The sequence below is a fragment of the Chamaea fasciata genome, unplaced genomic scaffold, assembly GCF_029207755.1.
Source record: "Chamaea fasciata isolate MVZ Bird 193981 ecotype frontalis unplaced genomic scaffold, bChaFas1.0.hap1 SCAF_6, whole genome shotgun sequence".
NCBI lineage: Eukaryota > Metazoa > Chordata > Aves > Passeriformes > Sylviidae > Chamaea > Chamaea fasciata.
Genome location: NW_027094091.1, coordinates 31,317,300 through 31,331,003, shown reverse-complemented (window position 1 = coordinate 31,331,003; position 13,704 = coordinate 31,317,300). Strand labels below are relative to the sequence as shown.

Sequence of the window (13,704 nt, the reverse complement as noted above, 5' to 3'; positions counted from 1 at the left end):
AATACTGCACATGGCTCTGTAGGAAACATTCTTGCTGTTTCTACTTTAAAAACTAATATTTCTACGTCACTAATCTGTCAGTCAGGATATCGGCTTTTGGGATATGCCCTTGAGAATTTTCAGAGACACTAGAAATAGCCAAGAATAAATTGTAACTGAGTTTTAAATAGGATCGTGTCATGCTGCTGCTTATTTGTGACACACCTGTGTGTTTCAAGCCGTTTACTTGTGGTCAGCCACCACAAGCAGCAGCCCAGCTGTGAGGTTAGGACGTATCTCCACCCCAGCACCTCTGAAACCCTTCAGCTCAGGAGGGTTCGGTGCGGCCGGGGGACACGTGGCTGCGGCTGCTGGGGGATGCTCGTCCCACGGGCAGGCAGAGCCGGCCCCGCCATTCCCCGCTTCGCTCGCCGCGCTTTCGGTTTCACTTCTCCCGGCTCTGGGCAGAGTCTTTCCTCACGGTTTTCGTGTGCTGAGAAACCAGTGCAGAGACGGGATGCTTTCAGACAGAAGGGGATAAAGCCCGCAGAGGTGAGTCGGTAAAATTCTTCACTTCATAGTAATAAATGTGAATATCGGGGTGCAAAGGCGAACTGCTGCTCAGGTGTTTGGGTGATTTCCTTGATCCTGGATTTCTCTTAACTTGCAAGTTAGCCAAGTCAGTGCCACTTTTTAAAGTTCTTGCTCACAATGTTAAAACTGTATTTCTTTCTTTTGCCCATCTGAAACGCTGTCCCTGAGGTTTGATAATGGGTGTGTGCTTTCTTCACTGGACCCCCCGACAAAGCTAAAATACCTATAGCTGATTCCAGATTTCTTGCAATGAAAAAAAACAGGAAAAGGCAGCCCACTGGGCTTTGCTGTAAGCCAGTTAAAGAACCTGTTTTGTGATTGTGCAATACATTTCTTCCGCCTTTCCAACTTAAAGGTGAACTGGCAACAATTGCTGCAGAAACCCGCAGCTGTCTGATCACCCTAAAACAAACCCTGAGAATTATGTAGATCAGGATGCAAGATTCTGTCACAGATTAAGCTTCCCTTTTGTTTTTCTTACTCATACCCCAGTATTTGGGGTGCAGAGGAATGAGATAGAACAAATGGTGCTTTATTTTCTCAGCTACAGGGCGCTGTGTTTGGCAGCAGCTGTAGCGAGCCAGGCTTTCTGCAGGACCCGGAGTTTGCTGTCCCTTCCTCTTCCCCATTAACCAGTGGCAGATGAGTGGAGAGCCAGGCTATGAGCACTGCAGGATGTGGGTCAACCTGACATGCAGTCCCCAGCAGGGAATTGTTTTTTCATGAAGGTTTATTTTAAACCATCTTTTGTAGTCCTTTGTGTGTGCCTTTGCTATGTTTTATGTCTCTCTATCCTTTGCTTGTATCCCCACTCCTACAGGATTATAAAAATGTCTTTCCTTAGATGGCCAGGTTGCTCCCAAAAGGCAGCCATGAGGTTCCCCTCTGGCTACTATAATGTGACTTTTTTCACTGGAGCAGTCCTAATGCATGCCCTCTGAAAAGGCAGGTCAGCCATGGAGTCAAACTCTGCTGGGGTCTCACCCGCTAGGCTCCTGTTTGGCTGCAGGTTGCAGTGTCAATTCCTTAGAATGTTTTTGTTCTGCTAGTGGAAATTTGTCTCTAGAAAACATCAGTTATGAAGAAGTTTTCTTTTTTCCATACAAATGTGCTGGTTTAATTTCTCTTCTCGTTTCTTGTTTCATTGTTTGCTAAAGCGCAATACTCTAATGTGCTCAAAGCTGGATCATATTAATTAAACACAGGGTCCTAGCAAAGGAGAATGGGAGCTGTAGAAGTAAGAAAGCTCATACAGCCCATGAGTTAGTCCTTTGAGAAACTCCTCTAGCTTTCTGTAAAGTCTAGGCAGGTTTATTCCCATCCATAGCCTGTTCTGTACTGGGGCAGTAATAGCCTTCTCTGCCTGGGAGTCCAATATGCTGGGACTGAACTCATTGGTAAATTGAGGTTGGTAGGAAGGTTCCAAGTTTGTTGGCAGAAGGCCATACAGATATGTGTGTATCAAGATTATGGAGACACTTTAAGCATCAGGGTTGAAAGTATAAGCTTTCTATTTTTTAAAAAAGAAAAAATTGAAGCTTACTGTCCTCTGCTAAAGCATGAAAAAAATGTTCTGGCAAGCACAAAGTTCTCCCTCTACTAAAGAATAATTCTGTAGAGAATAATATGGAAAATACAGAGAACTCTTCTTTTGATTAGAAGAAATGCCATTTAATTAGACAAGCTCTACGACTCAGAAAGCTACTCAAACCCTTCCGAGCTCTTATGGCTCTGTTCTGGTCAGAATTTATATGAAATTATCTTCTTCCTTCTGCAGTAAAGTTTGATTACCAGGTTGTGGTGGTGTCTGGAGTCGTTTACCGGCATGCTCACTCACCGGTCAGCGTGCAATGTATAATTTTGTATCCTTAGGTTTGGTGGGTCTGAACCTCAGGCTGAAGCATAGAGAGGGCGTGGAAGAAGAAAGAGTGACTCTCACGTGGGTTGGAGCTAGGTGTTTATTGCTCCCACAGGGCCACGTCCAGAGTGACTCCTGGGGTTCTGGTTTCAGCTTTTGTATGGGGGGTGTGGAAAAGGGCAAGGGGGAACCATAACCAATACCAGGTACGGAGGGAGTGACCAAGACTAGAAGACAATACACAGGACATCTTACACATAATTCAGGGCGGAGACACCGAGGGCTTTGCCATTCACCTCAGCCCCTCCCACCTAGAATCTTTCAGGTTTCTGAACAGGGACACAGAATGATTGGGACACCCACCACCAGGAAAAAACCAAAAGGGTTAGTCGGGCAGGGGGTAATTTAGACTAAACCATTGTTAAACACACCGCAACACCAGGTGATGAAGATTAAATTCACCAGGTGAATTTAAATCTAATGGATACGAAATGGAAAATAGACAAGTATGAAAAAGCCTAAGATTCAGTAGAAATTACAAATGACAAAACAGAGCAATTGAAAATTAGAGTTTCAATTTTGATACCCCAATCTAAATGACCAAAAGTTATGGGGTGGAGTATATAAATTCTTAAATGTGTAAGTTTTCCTGAAAGCATTTGGATAAATATGCTGAATCTATGGGCAGTGTCTCCCCTACACCTTAGCTCTTCTTCATTTCTTTCTCTGATTAGGTTGGTACTGATTTATTTTGTGTGTTCTTAGTTTCTCATATATGTTCCTATAGCCTGGTATTTCTTCTTTATAAAATGGAATGACAGTTATAACTTTGTATGATTGACTTGTAAAATAAAAATTGTCGAGAACAATAAAAGAAGTAAGTGGTATATTATGTATTTTTACTGCATATAACTATAAATATTTCACATGTAATTAACCTCAGAGATTAATTACTAACATTGAGAGGCTAATGTACAATTTGTCGCATTTATTGTATTTTATGAAAGTTAAAGCAATGCCAAAATAATCAGAAAAGAGAAAGATATTGGAAATTTTCATTGATAACAGATAAAGTTGGTAGCTTTTTGAACATACCTATTCTTCTGTAAGACGATATTATTGCTTTTAAATAAAATCTTTATTTAGAGAAATTATTAGACATAACCATTCTGCAGAAATGAACGCAGAAAAAAATTCATGGGTTAAAAACACTGTTTGCTCACTATGAAATCACGTATTTTTTTAAGCATTGCTTGCTCAGCCTTCAGTTGAAGACGCAAGTAGTGTCAAAATGATTGTAATTTGCAGTGTTCATTTTGCCTTTGCAGATAGAATGATGCGAAACACTATTCTTTGTTGGAGCAGCTTGTATGTCAGACTGATGTTTGTCTTCTGGCCGTGTGCATCAGCTGGAGAGCAATGTCATATCCAAAATGAAATGGCTGACTGCAGTCACCTAAAGCTGACTCAAGTTCCCTCTGATCTTCCAAACAATATAACAAGATTGGACATTTCTCATAATCAGCTAAGATGGCTAGGTCCTGCAAATCTGACCAAGTACAGCCAGCTGGTTTACTTGAATGCAGGCTACAACACCATCTCTAAACTGCAACCAGAATTGTGCCAAAATGTCCCTCTGTTGCAGATTCTGAACTTAGAACATAATGAATTGTCTAAGCTCCCTGACAGAGTCTTTGCTTCCTGCACCAACCTGACCGAGCTCAGTCTAAGATACAACACACTAAAGATAAGAAATGATCCTTTCAAGACCCTGAAGGTAAGAGTTAGAAATGCACCTTCTCCATAACTACAGAGGGGAAATTTACTGTGTTTTCCAGTGTGTGTATACAGAACTGCTGCCTAGGTATCTCAAAATACCCAACATATAATCTTTCACTGACTTTTGCTGAAGAAGAGGCCTTGTGCCTTCTGTTATAGCACATTGGAGTCTTGATGATCTTTGTGAGTCAATACTCTCCATTCCTTTTTCTCTATTGCATCCCTTTGAAGCACCTCTCCATGCAGGATATGTGCTGAGTGAATAGCAGCAGCAGATGATGAGAATAGCAGCAAGGTGGATGGTGTGTAATCTGAGCTGCCTGGGTAGCTGGTAGCCTAAATTCTCAAGGTTGAGATTTAAGTATTCAAACCAGGAAGGCCAGTGCATAGGCTGAATGTAGTGTCTCTCAGGACCTTAAGAACTGAGAAAGAGTAAAAATGTTTTTATTGTACCTTTGCTTTACCTGGTAGTTTACATGTGGTTAAATATTCTTGTCTGTAGCAGAGGTTGGGGAACCACCACAGAAAGCAGGAAAGGACTATTTCACTGTCTTTGCACCAGGCAGGAATCATACAAAAGGAAGAGCCTAAGGACAAAAAAAAAAAAAGTAAAGACAATGTGTAGGTACTAATTGCCACTCAGTTTTTTAACTGCGAAACTCAGTATTCCAGTTCAGTTACATCAAGTCTACTTGCTTGCATTGTAAGACTGCTGACACAACTAAATACAAGTGAGTGCAGCTAGCTTCCATGCTGGGAACTTCACCTTCCTCATTCCATTTAGGGGGTTGGACCATGCTGAAAAAGCATGGAATGCAATGTTTAATACTGCAGTAGCTGTAACTGCACCCAGCTGTAGGCTTTTGCATTTATCACTTTTTCTGAGGCAGGAGGGCCTTTAGTGAATTAAGGAACTTTAACTAGATCTACTTTAGTTTGCAGTAGTTACTTTAGCATCAGGTTCATACCATTAATACCATGAAAGTTGCTGGTGGGAAAGATACAGAACACATCTTCCAGCAGGAGCTTGAAAGCTGCCTTTTCTCTATTACAAATTTATTTTAAGTGTAGTATTGCAACTGATCTAATCATTTATACTCTAAAGAAATATTTCTAAATTTTTTGTGTATTACAAAAAATAAAATAAAAAAATAATTTTGTACTTTTTTTTTCTTGCATCTTCTCTCCAGAACTTGAATATTTTGGACCTATCTCATAACTCTTTGAAGTCAGCCAATTTAGGATTGGAGCAACAGTTGGAGAAACTCCATGAGCTCATGTTGGGTAGCAACCAAATCACTGAGTTGAAAAAAGAAGACTTCAGTTTTCTTAGCAACACATCATTGAATAGTCTTGATTTGTCATCAAATCCACTAAAAGAGGTAGGAAGCATTTCAACAGAAATTCAAGAGGTCTAAGCATAAAATGGAACTACCCTGATTTACCCTTCATGTTTTTATGGCATTTACATTACAGTTTTGATCTGCTGAGGTCCAAAATCCATTCTATTTTATACAGCACTACTCCTGACCTCCAGCAGTGATTTACAGAATTATTGTTTTACCAATGATATCAGCACAGGCTGGTTTCATTTAGGCTGGTTCCATGTAGATCAGAAGTCTCAAGCAAGGCCTAAATCAAGGTGCTCCAAGAATCCTTGTTTTCTGTGCAGAACTTTTTTTTTGCATGTGCCGAAGATGAAGGGCTGACACACTTTCTAAGTGGGTAAAAAGTGTGGTACTATGCAAGTCTGGTTATACAATCTAGATTTCACTTCCCCATTAATCAAAGAGAGTGTTCAGTTGTGGCTATGGGAAAAATAATCATTCCCAGAGAAATAATCATTCCAGAAACATATACTCACTCCTTTAAAAAAAATCTACATGGGTACTTTGTCTTCCATCTACCTCAGTGTGCTCTCTGACCTGCTTCTCAGTGTTACAATTCTTTGAAGAGTGATGCTGTGTGACAATTCTGAACTGGTTGATCCTCAGCATACAAATACTGAACATGCATGGACTTGCCTTGGTTCGCTTGGTTTTTGTTTGTTTCTTTTGCTTTGTTTCCCAGTCGTTTGATCTCTAAAAATATGTACATTGAACCACAAGAATATTTTAAGGTGGTGTAAGTTTCTATCACTGCTAAGAGTGAATCCCACCATCCTCTTTTGCTTGGCTGCTTCATCCCTCCGTCCTGATACCAGCTTTTATGAGGCCATGCACTGGATCACTGGGGAAACTCTACAGGTGTTTTGCACAGAGAAGCTGGGTTACTTCTTGTCTGTCTGCAGACCTAATAACTACTAAATTAATATACCTAGCAGATACCAATAAAAGAAAGCTGAAGAAAGATATCAAAAAAATTAAGATACTTCTAGAGTAGGAGTTTCAGTCATTGGATACAAACTTGCATCTCATTAAGCCGCTTTCTATCTTCTAAAATAATACTACTCAGATTTATGATAATCATGTTATAAATCATAGAACTATTGTCACAAGAAGTGTAAACTCCAAAAAGGTGTCTGAACTTGGCTGTGAAGCAATCTGGGTGCAGGAGTTTTATTCTGCATCAAAATCTCATTTGAAAACCTTTCCACATTTTCATTTTCTTGGTCAACTTTCTTACATAATCCCCTTGTTTAGGTCAAGACTTTTTTTTTCTTGTCCTTTCAGTTTCATACGGGATGTTTCCAGACAATTGGAAATCTGTTTGGCCTCATACTGAACAATGTTGAACTTGGTGAAAATCGCACAAAGAAACTTTGCACAGAATTATCAAACACAGCAATTCGAAACCTCTCTCTGAGCCATGTGAAACTTTCCTACATTGGCAAGTCAACTTTCCAGGGACTGCAAGGAACAAATCTTATGATTTTAAACCTTTCCCAAAATTCTCTCTCTCTCATAGAAAATGACTCATTTCAGTGGCTTTCAAGTTTACAATACTTAAACCTGAAGTTTAATAATATTCATGTATCTTCGCATTTATTTTATGGATTATCCAGCCTTAAACATTTGAATCTCATAAATTCACTTACTGGGAAAATTGAAGATTTTTCTTTTCATTGGCTATACCACCTGGAGTACCTTATAATGGATAATAACAATTTCCCAGGAATCACTGCTAATATGTTCACAGGTCTGAACAACCTGAAATATCTGAGTCTCTGCAACTGCAACATAAACTTACAAAGAATAACTAATAAAACATTTTCATCACTTGCTAATTCTAGCTTACAGGTTCTCAACCTCACAAAAACCAGAATCTCTACAATAGAAAGTGGGGCATTTTCTTCCCTGGGACACCTGAAAATTCTTGATCTTGGTCTCAATGAAATTAGTCAACAGCTTACAGGTCATGAGTTTAAAGGTCTCAATAACATAGAAGTTATTTATCTTTCCTATAATAAAAACTTGACTTTGCAAAGTGAATCATTTATTTTTGTCCCAAGCCTTAGAAAACTGATGCTGAGGAAGGTAGGCTGCAATAATCTGGCACTTTCTCCTTCACCCTTTCGTCATCTACGAAACCTGACTGTCCTGGACATCAGCAATAACAACATAGCAAACATAAAAGAAGACTTGTTAGATGGACTTGACAAACTTTACATCCTGGATTTACAGCACAATAATTTAGCCAGGCTTTGGAAACATGCAAATCCGGGTGGCCCTGTTCTTTTTTTGAGAGGTCTTCCCAATTTGCAAATTCTTAATTTAAAATCAAATGGGCTTGATGAAATTCCAGTTGAGGTTTTCAAGGGTCTGTTTCAATTAAAACACTTGGATTTAGGATCAAATAATTTGAATTTGCTTCCAGCAACTCTGTTTGATGACCAAGCCTCTCTGAATTCATTGAACCTTCAGAAAAATCTGATAACTTCAGTTGAAGAAAAAGTATTTGGCCCACCTTTCAGAAGCTTGCAAAAACTAGAGATGGATTCCAATCCCTTTGACTGTACGTGTGAAAGCATTGCTTGGTTTGCTGATTGGCTTAATGAGACCCAAGCAGATATACCTGGATTGAGGTCCCAGTACATTTGCAACACCCCACCTAAATATCATGGTAGTCTGGTTTTGTATTTTGATAGTTCAGCCTGCAAAGACAGTGCTCCATTTAAACTCTTTTTTGTGATCTCTACCACTATTGTGACACTTCTCATTTTTATTGTCCTTACCATCCATTTTGAAGGGTGGAGAATAGTTTTCTACTGGAATATTTTAGTTAATCGAACCCTTGGTTTTAAAGAATTTGAGAGACAACAGGAACAGTGTTATTATGATGCCTATGTTATTCATGCAAGAGAGGACAAGAATTGGGTGTCTAGAAATTTCATGTCTCTGGAAAAAATTAACCACTTTGAAATTAAGTTTTGTTTAGAAGAACGGGACTTTGAAGCAGGTGTATCTGAATTTGAAGCCACAATTAACAGCATAAAAATGAGCAGGAAGATTATTTTTGTTGTGACTGAGCACCTCTTACATGATCCGTGGTGTAAAAAGTGAGTAAGATATAAAATTTTATCTGTAAGGTGAAAAATTTCTTAGGAGATATTTTTAAAAATGATTTTTTTATTGTAACTTAATAAAAAACAACATTTAATGAAAAATACCCACACAAAATCTACTTCAATATATTTAACTAATATATTGTAACTTCAGAATAATTACTTAGTTAATAAAGTTAATTTTTTCACACAAATGGTAATGTACATTGAATATGTATGTCAATGTTTTAGGCATTTTCTTGGGGGTTTTTTGCAGTTTGTTTGATTTGTTTTGGTTTTTGTTTGTTTTTGTTGGGGTTTTTTTGGTTGTTTTTTTTCCTTGTTTGGTTTGTTGGTTTTCTTTTTGCTTTCTTTTTTTTTTTTTTTTTTTTTTTGTGGGAGGTCTTTTGTTTTGTTTGGTTGGGTTTTTTTTTTTTCCAAAAATCAGGCTTTGATTTTGCAGATTGCTTTCCTTAAAATTACAGATTTGAAGAAGAGCAACAATGAGTGAGACCAATAGCATCAAAAGATGATTTTTGTTTGCCTTTAGTCTTTTTGCCATTCTTATATAGTGGTCTCATAAAGAAAGGGATTTTGCCAAACAAGGCTATATCAAGGCACTAGACTTAGGTAATATTTTTAGAGCATTAATTTATCTTTTTAGTTAGAGGCAACTAATTAAAGAAAAGTAATAACCATTGTATATCACAAAATAGACATTAAGACCCCTGTTAAGATCTGCTTGTCTTTTCTTTTTCTTTCACATAAAAGAAAATCTTGATTTTTTTCTTATTTTTCCTTCAGTTTCAAGGTGTATCATGCTCTTCAGCAAGCTGTTGAACAAAGTCGGGACTCCATCATACTGATCTTTCTTGATGATATCCAAGATTACAAGTTGTATCATGCACTTCACCTGAGAAGAGGAATGTTCAGATCTCGCTGCATCTTGAACTGGCCAGCCCAGAGAGAACGAGTCAGTGCATTTCATCAGCAATTAGTGATGGCACTTAAATCTAAAAGTAAAGTGCGCTGATTTTTGAACTACAGATTTGAATTATGGGGTCATTTTATTGTATATTTTCTACTGCTGGAAAACCAGCGAGCCTTCATTGAAAGTCTGAAAAAGTTTGTCATCCTGTAAATATATGTAAGAGTCACTATAATTTAAATTCATTTGTTTATATTCATATTTTACTGATATTTTAATTCAGCTGCACTGAAGTGAGAATCACTGATGTTCTAGGAAATGATGTAGGGTAGAAGAAACATAGACTCTCTAAGGGATATATAAAAGAAAATGCATTAATGATAAAACAGCGAATTCTGTGTAGAAGGTAGAATGGACACTACTTGCTTTTGAAACGTGGGGGATTCAGTGCCTCAAACTGGAAAGGTTTCTTTGTGAAACACAGTAAGTAAGAGAAAATTACTTCTGTAATTCAGACCAAGAAATACAGCAGTTTCAAAGTGAGTTTTAAAACCTTTGTGATAATGACTTTTGGGGGAGCTAATACTGATTGCCATCAAAAAGTGACTTTCACACTGATGAGTCAACTGATTTAATAAATTTGGTATCAGGAAGGAATTTTTTTGCTCTTCTAGTGAAATTCAGGGAGCTAGCAGGACATTAATACTGGGAGATGTCATCTTGATTCTTACAATTCACACAAAACTGTATGTAGGCCTGTACACAGAACTTGAAATCAATGTGAAGCATGGCCAAGCACAGCTGATGCACCTGTATAAAATGAATAAAAGGCACAGATATTAGTATAATATAACCAGAAGACAACTTTGTGGAGAAAGTGGTGCAACTGCAATTTCATTACCAAAAATTTTGTTACTGGTGAAACAACAACAAACACAAAGAAATAGTTTAAAATAGTATCAGAAACATTATTGTTACTACAATTAGAAGTAGAGTGGGAAAAAAAATCAAAACTAATTTGATTTCAATTTTTTGTTTCCTTTTATACAGTTTTGCCTTTGATAGCTAAAAGGAAAACTGTAAAGAAATCAGACTGAATTCTGTGGTTTAATTTCTTGCACATTAATCTAGTTTGATTTTTTCCTGAACATATTTTACAGAAATGTGGGCTAAATGGCAATTGCCGGGGTATTGAGGTTCAAACATTTGTGCTAGCAGCTTGATCTGGAGAGAGAGCTGAAACTGAGTAAAATGTGCTTTGCAAAAGTGTTTATAATGTTTAACACTGGCTAAAATGTTATGGTGAGTCTGAGAACAAGTCACTGTAAATTAGACACAAGGCATTCATTTGCATATTTTTGTTAATATTTAATTGCTGTTTCAAGGACCTTTTAAAACTTTGTCAGTTTTTACTAGGTCTGTGATTCTTCAATAGCTCAGGAATATTTTAAAAATGCTTTTTCCCCTCCAGCCTTTCCCTCAACTTCAATATCAGTATTGCTACAAGAACGCTGTTTTCCTGCTTTAGAAAACAGTTCTATACTTAACATTTTAAACCGTTTTTGTCGTTATTTGCTATATGTATAGATGAAAAACATTGGATTTTAATAGACTTCCTATGTCCCATGATGATAAAAACCTAAAAAAGACAAATAATTAGTGCAATAAGATTATTCATGCACTGGGGGTGCAGATGTCTTCACTTGCTCAGGAAGTCCTGAGTGAAAACAGGCTTTGTTTATAGCTGAAGTGATAGATGATGATTGCCTAATTACAGTAATAGGATTATCTCAATTGTGATGCTTTCATCTCATCTTTCTCACCTATTCAGGTGAAGTGACAAATTCTGTCTTCATGCTTAGGCCATGAAAGTTGAGGAGACAAGTTGGTAATTATGGTGTGCCAGGTATGCATCATGTCAACTGTTCTTTCTCTTATTTAAAGACTAACATGTGACTGGGTTCTCATCCTAAAACTGCAGTGACACATAGCAGTAGAATTTCTCCCTCCACATCAATATAAATTGTTTAGAAAATGCTAGTAGTTCACATGGATATTAAAAATGACAGATGAAGAGAATGGATGGAGAAATGCTGCGGTGAAATGTGATACAAGAGGTCAGACTAGAAGATCAAATGGTCTTTTCTGACCCTTAGAGCTTGACAAATGACAGCATGTCTAAATTCCTAAAGATTTTTCTAGTTACTACAAAAGCCCCCAAAATTGGTTTCAGAACAGTGAAAAAAATGTTATGAATACTTAGTTTTGTAATACAGCTAGGAATGCAAACAAGAAGTACTTGGTGATGAGTGAAAAATCCCTTTAAAATTTTAAAAATATGATGAATACATTCTAAACAGTTATTTTAGTACCTGGATTTATTTTAAAATAATTTACATTTATTAATGTCTTAAATAAAAGACATTATAGAGGTTCACAATGAGAATAAGACTACTGTATTTAAAAAAAGCCACAGAAGTAATAATCACAGGGCCAGTGGTAATCATCAGTTATACCAGACCTAAAATTTTCCTATAAATTTTCCCTGTTTTTCTGAAAGTCACCTACTTCTGCTCTGCTCCTCTAGATTCGTTTGACAATTTTATTGAGAGTAAATAAATGGGCTTACCATGACTAAGAGTTGTAAGTGCTTTCAGGATTCACAGTCTGTGTCTGAGCTGGGCAGTTTCTTTGCAGTGGGCAGCATCAAATTATATTATGCTGAATTTGCTGATGAGTTGAACACCAAATAAATCACAAGTAGTTCCAAACTTGTAATATCAAAAGATATTACATAGGACTAAAGAGGAGCCATTTGTATTGAAAGCAGAATATGTAAAGGACTTGAGTGAGGCAGAATGCTCAAGTCTGGAGATTTGGAGTGGAACCTGACTGTTTCTGAAGATCTTGAATGAGAGGGTGTCATCGTTTAGGAACAGTATTCCCCAATTTTATGTTCTAAATCATGCGCTGCCAGACATGGTTTAGAACCACTAAACTGGGGAATAGAACCACTAAACTGGGGAATAGAACCACTCTTCCCTCCCCCTAGCAGGCTGGAGAGCAAAACTGGAGGCACAGAAGGTAAAGATCATGGGTTGAGATAAGAACAATTTACTTAAAAAAGCAATGAAACAAAAACCAAACAGCAACACAAACAATATTAATAACAGCACGTACAGGAGAGGTGACCGATTCACATGTGAGTTCTTACCACGTGGAGTATGACCAGAAAGGATCCCTTGTCTCTTGTGCTTGATGTGAGGTAATAAAGAATAACCTCAGGGTTCTAGCTATGCCCCTCCTTGCTACTGCAGATATTTACCCTGTCCTGGCCAGAACCAGGACACAGGGAGTAATGAACAAGTTACAGACAGTGATGTTCATATTTATAGCTAAGATATACTACCCACCAACGAGCTCAGTTATGCTACTTCCACTGTGGCTCAGCACTTTTTTACCATGGTGGGAATAAATTCCGATTGTGCTCCTTTCAGATTTAAGTACAACTATTCCATCGGTTTTGTCAGAACATATTTATTCTGGTTTGTAAGAAAAAGGCCAGGAATATCCCAGTTTCAAATCTCAGTCCTCTACTTGGTGTTCTGTGTGCTCTCTCTGCCAGCTCATTGCACTCCTCAGTGTGCTAGGAAGACAAGGCAGGGATAAAATTCCTCACTTTGTACCCATGGTTGTTGTGTACCAGCAGCTGCCAGCTTGAAATCGATAGTACAACTAGTTGCTTAATGTGTGAGCCTGGGGCTCATACGTATTAACCAACTGAGCTAACCTTCAGAGCCTGTGCTGCTCTTTTGGGCACCCCAAGGGCCACGTGACCGCTAGTGTTCTGAGCTGGCACAATGTTCACCTTGTCCATAACACCAAGCATCAGTGTTCCCAAACTGCTGCTGGTGTGGTCACATTTCTCTTCACCCAGGCAGACGACCCAGTGTTGGAAAGCTAGGGCAGAGTTAATGATTCCCCACTCGTGTGCCCTCAGCGGGTCTGGCTTGTGCCACTGACACCCTCTACTGCTCTCCAAACTGCCTGGCATGGTTGGGAGCGTGTTTAAAAGCACGTGAA

At 38.2% G+C, this 13,704-nt stretch overlaps 1 protein-coding gene across 1 annotated transcript; it reads left to right on the top strand.

Moving 5' to 3' along the window:
- The first annotated feature begins 275 nt into the window (after positions 1 to 275).
- TLR3 (toll like receptor 3) lies at positions 276 to 11,177 on the top strand. Its single transcript, XM_066185868.1, has 5 exons — positions 276 to 531; positions 3,760 to 4,208; positions 5,401 to 5,592; positions 6,883 to 8,708; positions 9,498 to 11,177. Exons 2-5 carry the CDS (start codon positions 3,765 to 3,767, stop codon positions 9,724 to 9,726), a joined length of 2,691 nt encoding a protein of 896 aa, XP_066041965.1. The 5' UTR covers positions 276 to 531; positions 3,760 to 3,764; the 3' UTR covers positions 9,727 to 11,177.
- Positions 11,178 to 13,704: the final 2,527 nt, after the last annotated feature.